The following is a 16,142-nucleotide window of genomic DNA, read 5'->3' on the forward strand; positions in this document are numbered from 1 at the left end:
ATTATTATTATTATTATTATTATTATTATTATTATTATTATTATGTGTTTGTGTTGTAATAAGAACTTATTTTCATTCGCTACTTAGTTATAAAACTATATTATTTTCTTTGCCCAAAGAAAAACATTAGGAACCTACATTACTATTTTGTAGAAATAAATGAATAGAATTATGTATTTGTATATTCACATGTTACTTAGTTATAAAAATTTATATTATTTTCCACAAAACATCCTAAATTCAAATTCAATTAAATAATAGATTAATATTATTCCATTTTTATGTGTAATTCCTCATTAAATAGCATACGGGTCCAATGGACCCATGTTATGTAAATGTGTAGGAAAAGTAGCTCATGCATCCTAGGGTTAAAAACAATCGTTATTGAGAAGTAATGAAAGAAGAGTAGGAAGGTAAAAGAAAGAGTGGCGTAAGGAACCAACGCCACATGTAACTGATTTACATTTGTTTAAAGGTTTACATATGAGATTGGTGCTTAAGGCGAATCATTTACACTACTTAAAGGGTGTAATTGATATCTTGTTATTTGAAGTGTTCTATCAGTGAGGAAGTGTGTAGTGTCAGTGAAGTCTATTGTGTAAGTGAAGTGTGTTGGTGTCAGTGAAGTGGCTGTGCAAAGTATTAAACAGTGAAATGGTTAGAAGTGTTAGTGAAATCAGGTAGAATCAGTGCAGTGAGTGAGTTGACAGCGAAATAAGTGTAGTCCCGAAAGGTACTTGTGCAGGTATGAACCTGTCACACTCGTGGGTCTTAGTTCGAACTTAGGGTTAAGATACAAATTAGGTTTACTTTAAATGTTATTTTAAGTGACCATACTTCATTTAATTTAGGATGCTCATTATTATTATTATTATTATTATTATTATTATTATTATTATTATTATTATTATTATTTTTATTAGTCGTGTTTATTATTAATTGTCATTATTGAGTGTAATTAGTTACCACTGCCACCAGGTATATTGTGGTGTTACGCCGATGTTACGCCAACTTATTCTTACGAAATTCAATCATTCTTCCAGCGTAATATCGAACCCTGAACCACAGACAATGATGATACTGAATCGGTATGTTGCATCAGCTATTGATAGAACACTCTCGAAAGATCTTCACGAAACTTTTGAGACCATTTCATCAGAATTGTACTTTGATCTAATCCTTGAGTGACTTTGAGAGTTAGTCTATAAAAATCCGTGTAAAGGGGAAAATAATGTCTTTGTATCATTGCTTGTGTGAAGTACGTCTGTGATCCTGTGACAGATGTACCAGGATTATATACCAGAATAAATCATCTTACATTTATTTACTCAACTTAGAAATTGTATTCTACGTTATTTCGTCTCCTTGGGTCCAAGGACCCCACCCATAATCCCGAAGATAATAAAAGAGTATCCATTACACCACAATATACCCATTTGCAGTGTGAATAAATGCATACATACATATATACATACATACATACACATACATTTATATGTACATTTGCAATCCAATATTTATCTTTGTCACTAAGGGAAACCACGAAAATCCCCAGTGATACTGGCCAGCTGCGGGATTTGAACTCGGAATTTCCCGAATGTGAGTCTCAAAAGTCTCAAACGTGACAACGTAACCGTCTGAGCCACCTCGCTTGGTGCTTATTTCACTCGTCAAGAGAAGTTCGCATGCAATTATCAATATATATTATTGGCCTTAGATAAGAAATCGTACAAAGTTACAAATTGAGAATCTCAATCTTTCCTCCAAAAGTATTTTGTATTAAATGAACTTATTGTTATCAGAATTATCAGTTCTGATAACAAGAACTGTTATCAGTTGGATAACAAGAATAGATTAGGACAACAGGCGGCGGATGGATACATTAACACATAAAAGTGTACCAAAGTACACGCCGTTGAATATGCGGACAGAAGAAATGACTGAAGAACGAACGTGCTGGCGGATATGTGTAAAGATGTGTGACTTTGTATATTTTGAAATTTCTTACTCGTTCTATATTTTCACACAGTGACTTTTTATTTTATAGTTGGTTATTTAACTACAAGTTTACTTACGTTAGCGACGATGGAATTGGTGATAGCAAGATGGTATTTAACAAAATGAGCCCAAGGTTTCGCTATAGATTACCTGACATTTGCCTTACGGTTTGGGAAAACCTCGCAAAATACCCAACTACCTAATCAGCACAAGCGAGAATCGAACCCACGCCCGAGCGCAACTCCGGATCAGCAGTCTATCGCCTCAGCCGATTGAGCTAGACAAGTGGCGTAGAGTGACTTAAGTAAGAAATGTGCTCCCCCGCCATGTGCATTTAAATAAATGATTGCATAGTAATACATAACTATTCGACAAATTTCCTGTTATTTCTCAAGGATGACATGCATCTTTCACCTGAATTGTTCACATAACTGTAACCAGGGTTGGCAGATTTCAGATACACCAAGGAGGGACATACTTCCTTCTTTTTATACATCACTTACGTTTTGTTAAAAAAAAAAAGGAATAAAAATCATCCGTCTGCGTGCAGTTGAAGTGACTAATAAGAATCTCAATTTTAATAAGAGAACGTGCTGTAAAAAACAATATTTATCTGGCTAACTTACAGTATTACTTTGTACTTCTACATCTCGCATCTTTCTGAAGGACTTGTGACAATAATATGTTATGCCAAATTATTAACGTAATGACTTAACAGTAGTTCTGTCTTATAGATTTCCCAAGCTGTTTATTATTAATAATTGTAAAGCACAAATTCCAAAAGATGACATCACATATCACGAAATATATTAAATTTCAATGTTTATTAATTGATTACAATGGCTTAAAATTTATTGACATTTTAATTCGTATTTATTTTGTGACCACCATTTGACATACAGTATACATTTTAAGAGTTTATATACATATTTATCACTGAACTTTAGCATTTTCTGCACCAGGCATTTCTGATGAACGTCTCTTTTTAAATGTCAAGAAATAATATAACATTCACCACTGAATTCACTGTCACAAACCTTACACTTGCCGAAATATTCGTTTTTCCCAATGTGCAAATATACATTGTTACGAAAATTAATTTAAATTTAATGTAACTATTTAGACCTAGAAGAAAATAGTTACTAGGTAAAGAGGAAATTATACAAGTGATGTTAATTTTCTGAAGTAGGGACTTTTTGCGTCCCGCCTCGAATCGAAGTCGGACTCGGGATTTTTATGTGGAAATCGGGAAATCGGGACATCTGGCAACCCTGACTAACGCATTAGCTTTTCTCTCTGCCACAATGACGTCAATTTAACCTTGATAAAACTCTCGACACGAACAGAACACGATAGATGATTTCTGAGACCCACTCCTTTACGAGATTCCTAATGCGCCTGTACGTATCAGTGAACAATGTATAAAGACGCGATATAACGGTTATTCTAGAAGTGAATAACAATAAGCACATCAGCAGAACAGGTTGCGTTATTTTCGGAGCACAAAAAAGGTGAAGATTTCTCTCAATACGAAGGTTAGTAGTGTTTTCTTATAATATCAATAAGCACTTCTTTTTTATATATTTAGTTCCTATATTTTACAGACTTAGAAACTTATACTGTATAGTGTAAGGAGGATATATTACTGTGAATCGACACTAGACACACCCACACATTGCGAGCGTTCCTATATGTAGGATTAGCACGACTCAGAAGCACAATTGAGTAGTCACAGGACAACCACCCAGTTTCAGAGATGGAAAATAAATTTCTTCCATTGTTCACACCGAGCATTGAACAATACACCACTTGGATGTACAGGGCATACATTAACGCAGAGCCACTGTGGCGGACATAAATACAATTAGTGGTCCAAATTCTTATTATAGTGGTCATTGTGGTTATATATTGGTAGTGGTATTAGCAAAAAATGAGGTGATGCATTAGCGCCGACAAAATGGTAATCACAGTAGCAATGACAACATGGTAATTAAGTAGCGGTGATGAAAATATTGTGACTAATAGCGGAGACAAGATGGTGACAGTGGCAGTTGGTGGTAGGGGTGAGAAAATGGTAACGGTAATAGTGGTGAAAGATGGTGACGGTAACAGCGGCGAAAGATGGTGACGGTAACAGCGGCGATAGATGGTGACGGTAACAGCGACGAAAGATGGTGACGGTAACAGCAGCGCCAAGATGGTGACGGTAACAAAGGCGAAAGACGGTGACGGTAACAAGGGCGAAAGACGGTAACGGTAACAAAGGCGAAAGACGGTGACGGTAACAAAGGCGAAAGGTGGTGTCGGTAACAGTAGAGACAAAATGTTGACGGTAACAGTGGCGAAAGACGGTGACGGTAAGAGCGGCGAAAGATGGTGACGGTAACCGCGGCGTCAAGATTATTATGGTGGTAGCGGAGACAAGATGGTGACGGTAACATGGTGACGATAACAGCGACGACAAGATAGTGCAAGTAAGTGCGGCGATAAGATGGTGGCGGTAACAGCGGCGACAAGATGATGACGGTAACACCGGCGACAAGAAGGTGACGGTAACAACGACGACAAGATGGTGACGGTAATGACGACAAGATGGTGACGGTACAAAGACGACAAGATGGTGACGGTACAACGACGACAACTCACAACTCTTACTATCTCGATTATTAACTGCATTTGGCCAAAGGGTAACATATACCACAATTTCTTCAATACTTGCCTAATTTCCCTCTTTACTCCTTTATATCTCAGCCTCATTGATGAAATATTGATAACATTTTCGGTATGATATAAACGGTACAGTTCAATTTGTCCACAGCACAATTTTGATAGGCTATACAGAAAGTCTACTACAAAAATGTCCACAACTAAAACGTCCAATCAAATAAAGCCACTAGACAAAAGTACCAATATGGAGACATGTCCAAAAGTCAAAATGTTCAATATATAGAAATGTTCACAAGTTAAAATGTCCATTATACAAAAATGTACATAAATCAGAATCTGCAATATAGCCTAAAGAACTGTTCAGAAGTGAAAATGTTCAATATATGGTAACTTATATTTGCCTATAATATTCTTTTCGGAGACCTATGCCGCCAGGATACCCAACTCCCATGTGGAATTCCTATGAAATAATAATTCAAGATGGTCATAGAACCAATAATAGTGAAAGGTTTCCACTATAAATTAAGATAAATGGTTTCTGACATCATGTCAGTATTTGAAAATTTATAGAAGACATAACTCAAGAACAGAAATGAGATAGAGAATAACATAATCCAAATTCACAATGGTCACATTAAATAAGTTACCCCGTAAGCATGAAGTAGCCTATATATTAAAAGTCAACGGAGAATTGAAGGGATTGTACACCGATACAATCAATATATGGACAACAACAATGTGAAACAATAACTGCGGGCACTTTCATGAAACTTCATGATGATCCCGATGAAGAAGAAAACGAGACAATATAATTAGTTCCAGGTTATTGTAAATTTAGCTTACATTTCATTTATATGTTACAGCTGAGTAGTGGCCTTCGTTATGCTTATAAATATACAATGTACAAGTTTTTTAAATAATCAAATTTTTATTTCAAACTATACTAACATTTTCGCCTCACATGAGCCATCATCAGATCATATACAGGGACATCATTTTATTTTTACTTCAATTTTTATTGTACCTGAGTTTTGGAATGTATTTCACTCCCATCCCTTCTACTAATGTAGTTCAACCGTTCTCCACACAGATCCAAGACCGCATATACAGTCATAGTAGCCTTACGGTCGTAGTAAACAGTACGTTCCAAAAATATGTTCGCGTTTTCCAGTGACGAAAGAGTTTTCAATATTGAATCATTTTCGCACAGGTACTGTCGTCCATTTGCCTACGTCGTATCCCGGTTTCCCCCACCAGCTTTTATACGCCAGCTAGTGGCTGGGCTGTCTTAGCTCTTTTCTGAGAATATTAATTTCTGTTAGGAATTTGACGTCTACGTAATATTTTACAACCGTTTAGAATAACTTAAATAAAAGTGCCTCGTTAAGTAATTAACTGTCACGTGATTTCCTCCCTTTCTACGACCCTACGACATAACCACTTGGACGGACAGCAGATAGTATGTCTGAGTAATTTTATCTTTTCGGATCGGACAGAAGTGAAGATTGAATTTACAGTATGTAAGGTACTCTTTTATAGAGTAGGTGCAAAATTATTTCAACATGAGTTACTAGTACGAAGGACGAAACTGGTAATTGGGATTAGGTGCAATAGTCTATAGTGCGTTAATATGCACATTAGAACTGAAGTTTGTATCGAAATGAACGGCCACCATTTTCAAAAATGTGTTTAAATATCCATCTTATGATTATTTTTCAATTTAACTTCATTCTCTATATTGTACGGTAATGTGCTGTAGATAGTATAATATACACACTGCATATTGAATACGTCCACATGGACAGCTCAGTTCGTGAGTAAAAACACTCATTGTTAATACTGTACTGTATTTTGATTAAACAAAAACCTAATGAAAATGATCAAACTCAAAAGCGCGATATTTCCTTGTTTATCTAAATGGATGAACTACTTTTCTTCCCTCCTATACCTAGTAAAGTGATTTGTTTGTATATTACGCCAGTATCATCGAACTCCAGTCGTGGAAGGGGGTAACAAACGGCGTTGATCCAACGGTATAGCCAGGTTAATGTTAAAAATGTTAGTAAAAATAAAATGATGTCCCTATATATTAAGAGAACAATTATGATTATGCTGTGTGTACAAGTGATATAAATGATAATATTTTACAATTAAATAAATACTCACTAAGTTACACATTATAATCAATAGTCAAGTTAAACAAGTTCACAAATAGACGTTAGCAGTTAAAGTTATGAGTCTATGCCGATTCTTGTAGATAGTAGCATTTTGACATCATTCAGCTGGTTGTGCATGAACTTCTGGGTGTAGGTTGAACTCACGATGTATTTGTCAGTCAAGGCCGTTATGAACACTGTGCAAACGATCGGTTTGTTACGAAATTAATTAATTCATTTATAATTATAGTGAATCTAATTTCTTTTATAAAAGCAAAAGTTGAATATAAAACATAATGCGAAATAAACTTACATGATCGTGAGGAGCAAGTAAAGCACCGTACTACTTCAGTAGGTCGGTGTAGACTGACGGTTACATCGTATTCACATGAGGTTTAACAATACATCATATGACGTAGGGAGAGGGTAGAGAGGGGCGTAAGGGCTGGATCATGCTGAGGGTTGCGTAAGCTGATTAATTTAAACAGATTAAATTATGGATTTGAAATGTTGGTAATTTGATAATTTAAGAGAGGGACTCCTTGGTTATACGTTTTCGCAATATAATATTCTTCTGCTGTATTTATAATATTATTATTATTATTTAAGATTTTAACCATTTGTAGATCTTCTTTAATATTAGTGAGTTCGTGGCCTTCCTCTATTAGGTGTGTGGCAAGTTTAGATTTGTTACGGTTATACGAGTATTTGAAATCTGAAATATGCTCATTGTATCTAATTTTAAAATTCCTGCGTGTCTGTCCAATATATTTTTTGGACAGTTTTCGCAATTTATCATATATATACATCCATTTTGATGGATTTCACTATTATTTATTCGGTTAGGGATAATGCTTAATTTGTTACTCACTACTGACCTACAACATATAGATTCCCGCTTATCGGATCTATTCCAACATGTTCATTAAATTACATTTCATTGTTAAATTATTAATTTGCATTGTTAATAAACAGTTCTAGACATTCATAATACCGTACCCGTGATAACTCCGGATATTTCTTATAATGACAATTTAATGAATATGGACATTTTTGATATTAGATGTTTAATGCCTATGGACATTTAAGATAACGGCCATTTATTGACTGCGGAAATATTTTATACTTGACACTTGATAACTCGGGACACTTTGATACTCGACATTAAAAAATGATGGACATTTTTGCAGTGAACATTTCGCAGTGGACTATTTGACTGATAATCGATATAAACATTCAACATTCGCGTATTTACTTTAGTATGGGTATTTATTCTACGAGCGTTTACTTCAATACAACCTGCACCCATTACTACTCCTTTGGCGCAATAGTATCTGACACCGATGTTAGGCAATAGGTCCTTTATTGTATTACTCAATATGTAGCCTATTTCCTATTTTCATTATATTTTGGATAAATATTTAACAAATCCTTCTCCAGTAATTGAAGTTAGTGGTAACATAATTGCAGTTTAAAGTTAAGCGATTTAATATATCATACATAATTTATTCCAGATAAAGTCGTACTAAGACATCATGACAAGTAATAACGAGACCTGTAAGCCGAAATGGATGAGTACTTCTTTCCTTGAGAAGGCTCTGAGATCTGCAGAAGGAGACAACAACATCACAGTAATTTCTACCGAGGTGAAGGCAGCGACAGCAGCTGGAGACAATTACGCAAGTGATATGCACAGAGTCGTTGTCAAATTTAGGCAAGGAAATGAGACAGAAGGAATATCTATCATCGTTAAAGCTTCAAAGCAGGAGTCAGAAGGAGTAATTGCTAAGGTATTTTCATTTACTATAGGAAGATGACACAATTAAAATTTTTTTTTCCGTCAGACACACAGAAACAGAGAAAGAAAACAGAGTCAGACGGACATGACAGAAAGGCGCAGGAAAGGGGACAGAGTTAGACACAGAAAAAGAAAGGCAAAGACACGGGACAAAGACAGACACAGAAAAAGGGACAGAGTGGGAGAGAAACAGAGAAGGACAGCATAGACACAGGACAAAGAGAGACGGACAGCGAGACAGAAAGAGAGGGAAAAAGATTGACACAGACAGTGATACAGAGAGAGACACAGATAAAGGGAGAAACAGGGACTAAAAGAGACGGATGAAGAGAGACACGCACAGAGATAGGAACACATGTAGAAAGGGACAGGTTCAGAGAAAGAGAGAGATATACAGACACAGGGACAGTGCGGTCACTTGCATTAGACAGCACTTTCTATAATTCTCGTACAATAATTCACGACTGCATATAACTCATTTGACATCACGATACATATGATCAAGTTACTATAATTTATATTATCACTTATTTCATCACTCTCAATAGTAATGCATTAAGCTGTATTGCAATAAGCAAAGACCTATACGTATATAACAGGTATTGTGTATTTACAAAACTATTCCTGGCCTATTGCGATTCGCGTATCTATAACAGAGAGCAAAATTAAAATTTCAAAAAAAGAAAGAATTTCTGATATGACTCTGTAAAATGGATTTATTTTATTGCTGTTGCAGATGATGTCTGAGAGAAATTTATTCGACCAGGAAACGGCTGCTTTCTCCATCATGTTCCCGGCAATGTACAAATTATTGGATGAAGTTCCTTCGCTAAACAATCAACCATTTTCTGCAAAATACTTATATTCTGATTCGCATGAAACCGCTTCAATAATAGCATTGGAAGATCTGAAAGTTAAAGGCTTCCGACTTGCAGACAACAGGATGTCTGGTTTGGACTTGAAACACTGCCTTCTTGTCGTAAGAACAATTGCACGTATACATGCAGCATCTTTAGTTCAGCACCAAAAAGATTCTACAATGTTTGAACCATTCATGGATAACCTATTTTCTATAGATAAAGATATAGGAATGAGGGAATTTATTGAAGGAAATATTAGCAGAGTCGCAAAAGAAGTGGACACCTGGCCAGAATATAAGGACAGGTTCGCTAAAAAGCTACATAAGCTTCGTGACACAGCAGTGGAAAAATGGCGTCTGGGGATCTCTCGAAATGGCGAATCCAATGTTCTCTGTCATGGAGATCCATGGCTTAATAACATGATGTTCCGCTACTCAGAGGACACTGCAGAAGTTCAGGAATTCAGGTTGGTTATGCATTATGAAACACATAGTATGTGTATATGTGTGTGTATGTATATATGGATGTATATATGTATATTTATAATTTTTACTTTCACTAGAGTGAAGTAAGTAATTACCACGTAGTTCTGCATAATGTTAGGTGTTATTCATGTACAATTATCAGATGATGGACTATTCTAGTAATTAACTAGAGCTCATTAAGGTCACTAGTCTTGGATGATTATCGTTGCTTCATAATTCGATCTGATTACAATGTAAAATAATTAACACTAAACATGAGCACTATAAAGTGGAGTCGATTAATTCTTCTTTTTATTTTCTTTTAAATGTTGGGAGAATGACGGTGTGTCAGAAAACATTTATTTTCAGATCCAGTTCGTGATATTCGAATATTTTCAACCAGAATATAGATGTTTCCTTATTTGTTAATATGGTTATTTTCTCCTGAAGAAGAAGTAGGCCTACTATGAATACACCTGATGACATGTTTGTAGCTGTTTAGAAATGCTATTTCACGTGTAAACAATTACGTTGAAATGACATAATATTCTGGCAAATTTCAGCTCAAAACTAATTCCATCACAATATTAGCCGAATTATTATCACCAAAGCCAGAACAGTATCGAAAAAGCCATTCCACATTTAATTCTGCTTCATGTATGTAAGAGAAAGCTACATAGCATCAACGATCACAGTTTGCAATTCCGCAGAGAGAATGAGAATCTAGTCCTTGTCAACGTGAAGGTCTAGAATATCTTGTAGTCATCACCTGAAGGGTTCAGAGCTATAATGGGCCAAGCCCCATATATAAAAAACGAAGAAAAGGGTTAAAATGAAGTGATTAGGATAATTTAATGAAACATACAGTAAGTGATATAAAGAATGCACATTAAAACTAAATGACATGTCAATCTTAATTAAACTATGGCATTCACTTAACTTTAAATCTTGCTTCCTCCGTTTTAAATAATGACGCTTGGCCCACTCTGGCTCTGAACCCTTCATTTATGAGTATAATCGTAATATATTACATTTCAATGAAGAATGGAGTAGGCCCATAAAATATTGAATAATTTCATTATTTATTGCTGTCTTGTTCCAGATTTGTTGACTTCCAGTTAACTTACTGGACATCGCCGGCTGTGGATTTGCACTATTTTATGTATACGAGTGCCTCGGCTGAAGCGCTTGATCATTCCGAACTGTTGATACAAGAGTACCACAACACACTCTGCGAGATCCTCACGTTGTTGAAGCATCCACATCTTCAGCCTACCATGGGTCTGATTAATGAAGAGTTAGAGAAGAGGGGTTTCTTCGCAGTGCTCTGTAGCATCGTGTTGCGCAGCGTCGCTATGGCGGACAGGAGTAAGGTCACTGATATTGAAAGTGTGAATGAAGAAAATAAAGTTATCCACTTGACTGAGAAATACAAAAGTTCATTGAAGAAGTTGTTACTTCTGTTTGATGCAAGAGGATGGATATGAATTTGTATATTCTTGATGAGCCGTGAAACATCTGATCTCATAAATCTAGAACTATGGTACATACAGTACACGAGAATTTTTAAAGCTATTAAATTACAATATCATTTTGTAAAATGCTCTTTTAATCTAATGTATGTGAGGAATAACAAAAAACAATTTCTCAAAGTATTACTGTGTTTAGTAACGAAATTTTATAACTTATACAAAGATGTAAACTACAGTAAAATTCTCTCAAATTTAAAAGCGTATGTTCTTTCATTTTATGTTCTATAGAAAATTCGTAGTTCAGAAAAAATTATGTATAACCTACAGCGTGTCAATAGTTCTCCCGATCCACTGATTACACAAGTACATACATTTTAAATGTATCCCATCATTAGATTTGACCTCAGAATGGGGGGAAACAGAAATTTTATTTTGAAAAAGGTCACCAGTCTAACTTGTCCCAAAATAAAAAAATTATATTCCCAAAACGTGAAAAATTTTAGATGAAATTTAGAGTTGAGAAAGTTTGAACCGTCGAATTTTCTTTATTTTAAACAAAAGGCAATACAGTACAAGTAAGTATGAAATGTATTACTTATTTTATCAATTTTTATACCACAATGTCACATGACGAACATAATACACAGTGGTGTATCGCTGGCAACCTGCACAAAAAAGTTCTTTTGCTGTTCATCCTGGATATGTAATGGATTATGTTACGGGGTCAGGGAGACAATGCATTCTTCCGTATCGTTAATGCAATCTTATTGGAAGATCTTGTGTACTTTCCCATGGCAATGTAGTTCCCATCACATTGGCTGAGTTTCGGATCCAATTTTGTGAATTTAAATTAAAGACCAAGTATATCGAAAAAAGTCGAAGTGTTGGCTCACATAAAATAGTCCACACTTTTCTCCAAATTGTTATTCAGATCGACAGTCACTCTTTTTGAGTGATCATCATTACTATCATTTCGTAGACACAAATCAGTTCGGTTTGCATATCTATTGATATATCCTTATAGAAGAAAGCAAGGACAATCAGTTCTTCGCTGAGATAACATATATGACGAGCAATGGTGCAGATTCTTCAATAGCGTCAGGTCATTTAAAGGAGCAGAATTTGGAAGTCGAGCTTGAAACCACGCTTTAAAACAGAATCTCACAACAAAAATATTCCTGTATCCCCTATCCCAGTTTTCTCTTCTTACCTTCAATGGAAACTCTCTTAAATATGTTCAGAATGATATCATGAATGGTTCCGGTCATCCAACGTGTCTTAAGCATTGTATCAGGAGCAAGAAATATATCTCCACGAGGAACTTCAGTTGCAAGAAAGGTGACAGAGATTTTTCTGGAGATCTCTGTTATCACTACAAAGTTGCTATTGATTTAGTTGCTATGTAGCATTCTTCAATTGCTTGGTGACAACTTCATTTACTGGACTAGGTGGGTTACTTATATAGTTAAGGATAGAGACTTTTCTAAAAGATTCTAGAATGTATTGGAAGTTTCTACATTTTTACAGAAGTTTCTAGAATGTTCATTAAATTTTAAATTGTTCCGCACGTTTTTTTAATGTTTTGTAATGTTCAAAAATTGTTCCTGGAGGTTCTAGAACATCTCAGATTGTATATGAAATTTCTCTAACTTTCTTTACAATCCTGAACTGTTCCCCAAGATCCGATTTGGGATATTAAAAACACAAAGAACGCTCTGGCAAGTGGGTTAAAACAGGATTTCTGAATAGTATATGTCAAAGGTTGGATCTATTGAAATATTACGTAACATTGACTAATGTGTGCTATACCACAATTTTCAGACACCTAAAATAAATTTTAAAATATCAAAATAGGTTCTAAAATACTCTTTTTTAAGCATTTTATAGGCATTCCAAACGAGGACAGTAATGTTGGAATTAAGATACAGATAACTACACTCAAATACCTAAAGATAATTGAAGACCTCTCCGGAAGAAGAATGTAACATCAGATTCTTGAAATATGTGATGTAGGTGGAAAAAGTAATTTTAAAGAATTTATTTATTCATTCATAGTGTTCTGCCCAAGGGCAGGTATTTCACTGCAAATACAACATTCTCCAGTCTTTCCTATTTTCTGTCTTCCTCTTTGTCTCCTCATATGATCCATATATCTTAATGTCGTCTATTATCTGACATTTTCTCTGCCCCGAACTCTTCTCCCGTCCACTATTCCTTCCAGTGCATCCTTCAGTAGGCAGTTTTTTTCTCAACCAGTGACCCAGCCAATTCCTTTTCCTCTTTCTGACCAGTTTGAGTAACATTCTTTCTTCATCCACTCTTTCCAACACAGCTTCGCTTCTTATTCTGTCTGTCCATTTCACAGACTCCATCTTTCTCCATATCCACATTTCATATGTTTCTATATCGCTTCTCTTCACTTCGTCGTAATGTCCATGTTTCTGCCTCATACAATGCTACACTCCACACAAAGTACTTCACTATTCTCTTCCTCAGTTTTTTCCTCCAGACGTCCACAGAAGATGCTCCTTAATATATTTATAATAAATTATTGCATTCTATAGCTGAATAAACTTGCATCCTTGTTTAATCAAATGGTTGTAATAGTAAATATAGACCTAATGAAATCTGCCTCTGAAAAATATTTTCCTTTCCCCTGAAACATGAATTGCACTTTTGTTGGTTACATCCTTATTCTGGGAAGGTTTTCAATTATGAAAATTTGATTTCATTACAGGTACATATCTTACAAGTGGATAGCAGATACTAACAGCTAAAATTAAATACGTAATTTAATTATATAAACCTGATGTCACTGTTGGCCTATTAGGTATTTTAGAAGAAGACAGCAATGTTTGAATTAAAAGGGAAGGCAAGGGATTGTAGAATATCTGTAATTGCGTAGAACGTGGCTGCTCAAGCCAGTAGTAGTAATATTCTGGATGTATTACATATACGTGTACAATGATAATATTCAAACTTAATTTATTTTTGCAATGCTGATATGTTGTGGGTTGCATAAGTCCGCTGCTGCTAAGGAGCAACGATAAGTTGCGGATTGTATCGGCTTACTTCTACTAAGGAGCAAGAGGCGCTTAGGGTGTTAGCGAAATGGCAGCTGACTTTCTTCCCTAACAGGTGATCACTTAAACCAGTGGTCATCAGAACAGTGCACCCTCGGGCTAGCGTCTTTTACCCGTGCATAAGACATTGCACTGGCGTGCAACCGTGACTGCTGGCGGGTATGCTTTCTACCGCTCCCATCTGCACGACGGAGCACATTACTTTGCTCTCGTTACCTTTACCCATTTCAGCGAGTGCTGACGTCAACTGACTTAAACCTTCCACGTAGGCCTACAGTAAATGAAGAAAACTGAAATTATCTATTTCATTTTAATTAAATTATTAATATATATATATATATATATCACAAAAATAATAAAAATATTAAAAATATTTTGATAATATGAGTGTTGCATTAAAGAACCTAATAAGCGACTACATAATATGTAGGCCTAACCATTACCTTGTAAAAAAACTAATTTTGGCATTTCGATGGATATTGTAATGACTATTTATGACGTAATAATTACAAACAAAAGTAGGCTCATCTGACCTTTAAACAAAGCATTTAAACATGATACACTACATTACAAACAACAAAGTAAGACTGTTATCAGAGTATTACCACAGTCTAGTAGTATATACAGTAACGAAGCTTGAGTTGTGAGGGTGTTAGGAACAATAGACTGTGCCGGTACTATTTCGCATTGTCTGTAATGAGGCGATATTAGCGATCCTAGTGGTTAGTAACTATCTATGGATGCATATTTACTACGTATTGAGCTTCGTGACTGTATATAATAGACTGTGGTATTATTTTTACTTATTCAAACATCTACGATTCTTAATTACTGGTCTGAAAGTAAATACAAGGTGGACGGAGGGAAATAGTAGGTCCACATTTTACATTTTTAATCTTGCTCTTAATAATGGATTCTTCCGTCAATTGTTTTGCCCAAAGAAAACAACTATTACTGCCATTTTCTTAGCCATGAACCGCTGATCGCAAGAGATCCGTGTCAGGACAGTGGAAGCATATATTCGTGGAAATACTGTTGCTTTTGCGCAGCTTATGTTACGACGTGGAGAGAACAGTCATCACTGTATTCGGGGCAGAAGGACGATATCCAGGTGAGTGAATCAGTGGAGAACAAATAGTTCAGTCGCAAATACGAAACATGAGGGGCCGCAGAAAACAATTCGTAAGCCTGAAAACATCCAAAGTGTCCGTGTGGCTCTGCAACGAAGTCCGCAGCGGTCTGTTCGTCGCCATACAAGGACATGACGCATGTCTCGCACTTCCCAGCGTAGAATTGTGAAGTCTGACTTCTGTTTCATCCTTACAAATTACAGGTGTGTCAAGAGCTGCCGCCGGAAAATACACAGAATAGGCTACGATTCTACATAACATTTCTTGACAGAGTACAGCAATATGAGACCATTTTGTCTGCTCTGGCAATAACTGACGAAGAGAACTTTCATCTTAGCGGGTTCGTGAATAAGCAAAATATTCGTTATTATGCAGACAGGAACCCACAACTTCACGAGAAACCTCTACACAGCCGAAATGTCTGGTGCGCTATTGGAGTTTCCATAGGCATTGTCGGACCTTATTTCCTTGTTTAAGACGATGAATGTCCACTCATTGTCAAGCCGATGGAGGT

At 35.8% G+C, this 16,142-nt stretch overlaps 1 protein-coding gene across 3 annotated transcripts; it reads left to right on the forward strand.

Moving 5' to 3' along the window:
• The first annotated feature begins 1,955 nt into the window (after positions 1-1,955).
• Positions 1,956-11,673, forward strand: LOC138705987 (uncharacterized). Of its 3 annotated transcripts, none has more exons than XM_069834841.1 (4): positions 1,956-1,977; positions 8,336-8,611; positions 9,356-9,945; positions 11,046-11,673. In XM_069834841.1, exons 2-4 carry the CDS (start codon positions 8,357-8,359, stop codon positions 11,428-11,430), a joined length of 1,230 nt encoding a protein of 409 aa, XP_069690942.1. In that variant the 5' UTR covers positions 1,956-1,977; positions 8,336-8,356; the 3' UTR covers positions 11,431-11,673. The 3 variants fall into 3 exon arrangements, with proteins under 3 accessions (XP_069690942.1, XP_069690940.1, XP_069690941.1); XM_069834839.1 differs by lacking the exon at positions 1,956-1,977 and adding an exon at positions 2,524-3,533; XM_069834840.1 differs by lacking the exon at positions 1,956-1,977 and adding an exon at positions 3,601-4,472.
• The last annotated feature ends 4,469 nt before the right edge of the window (positions 11,674-16,142 follow it).

This window comes from Periplaneta americana, chromosome 9, assembly GCF_040183065.1.
Source record: "Periplaneta americana isolate PAMFEO1 chromosome 9, P.americana_PAMFEO1_priV1, whole genome shotgun sequence".
Lineage (NCBI taxonomy): Eukaryota > Metazoa > Arthropoda > Insecta > Blattodea > Blattidae > Periplaneta > Periplaneta americana.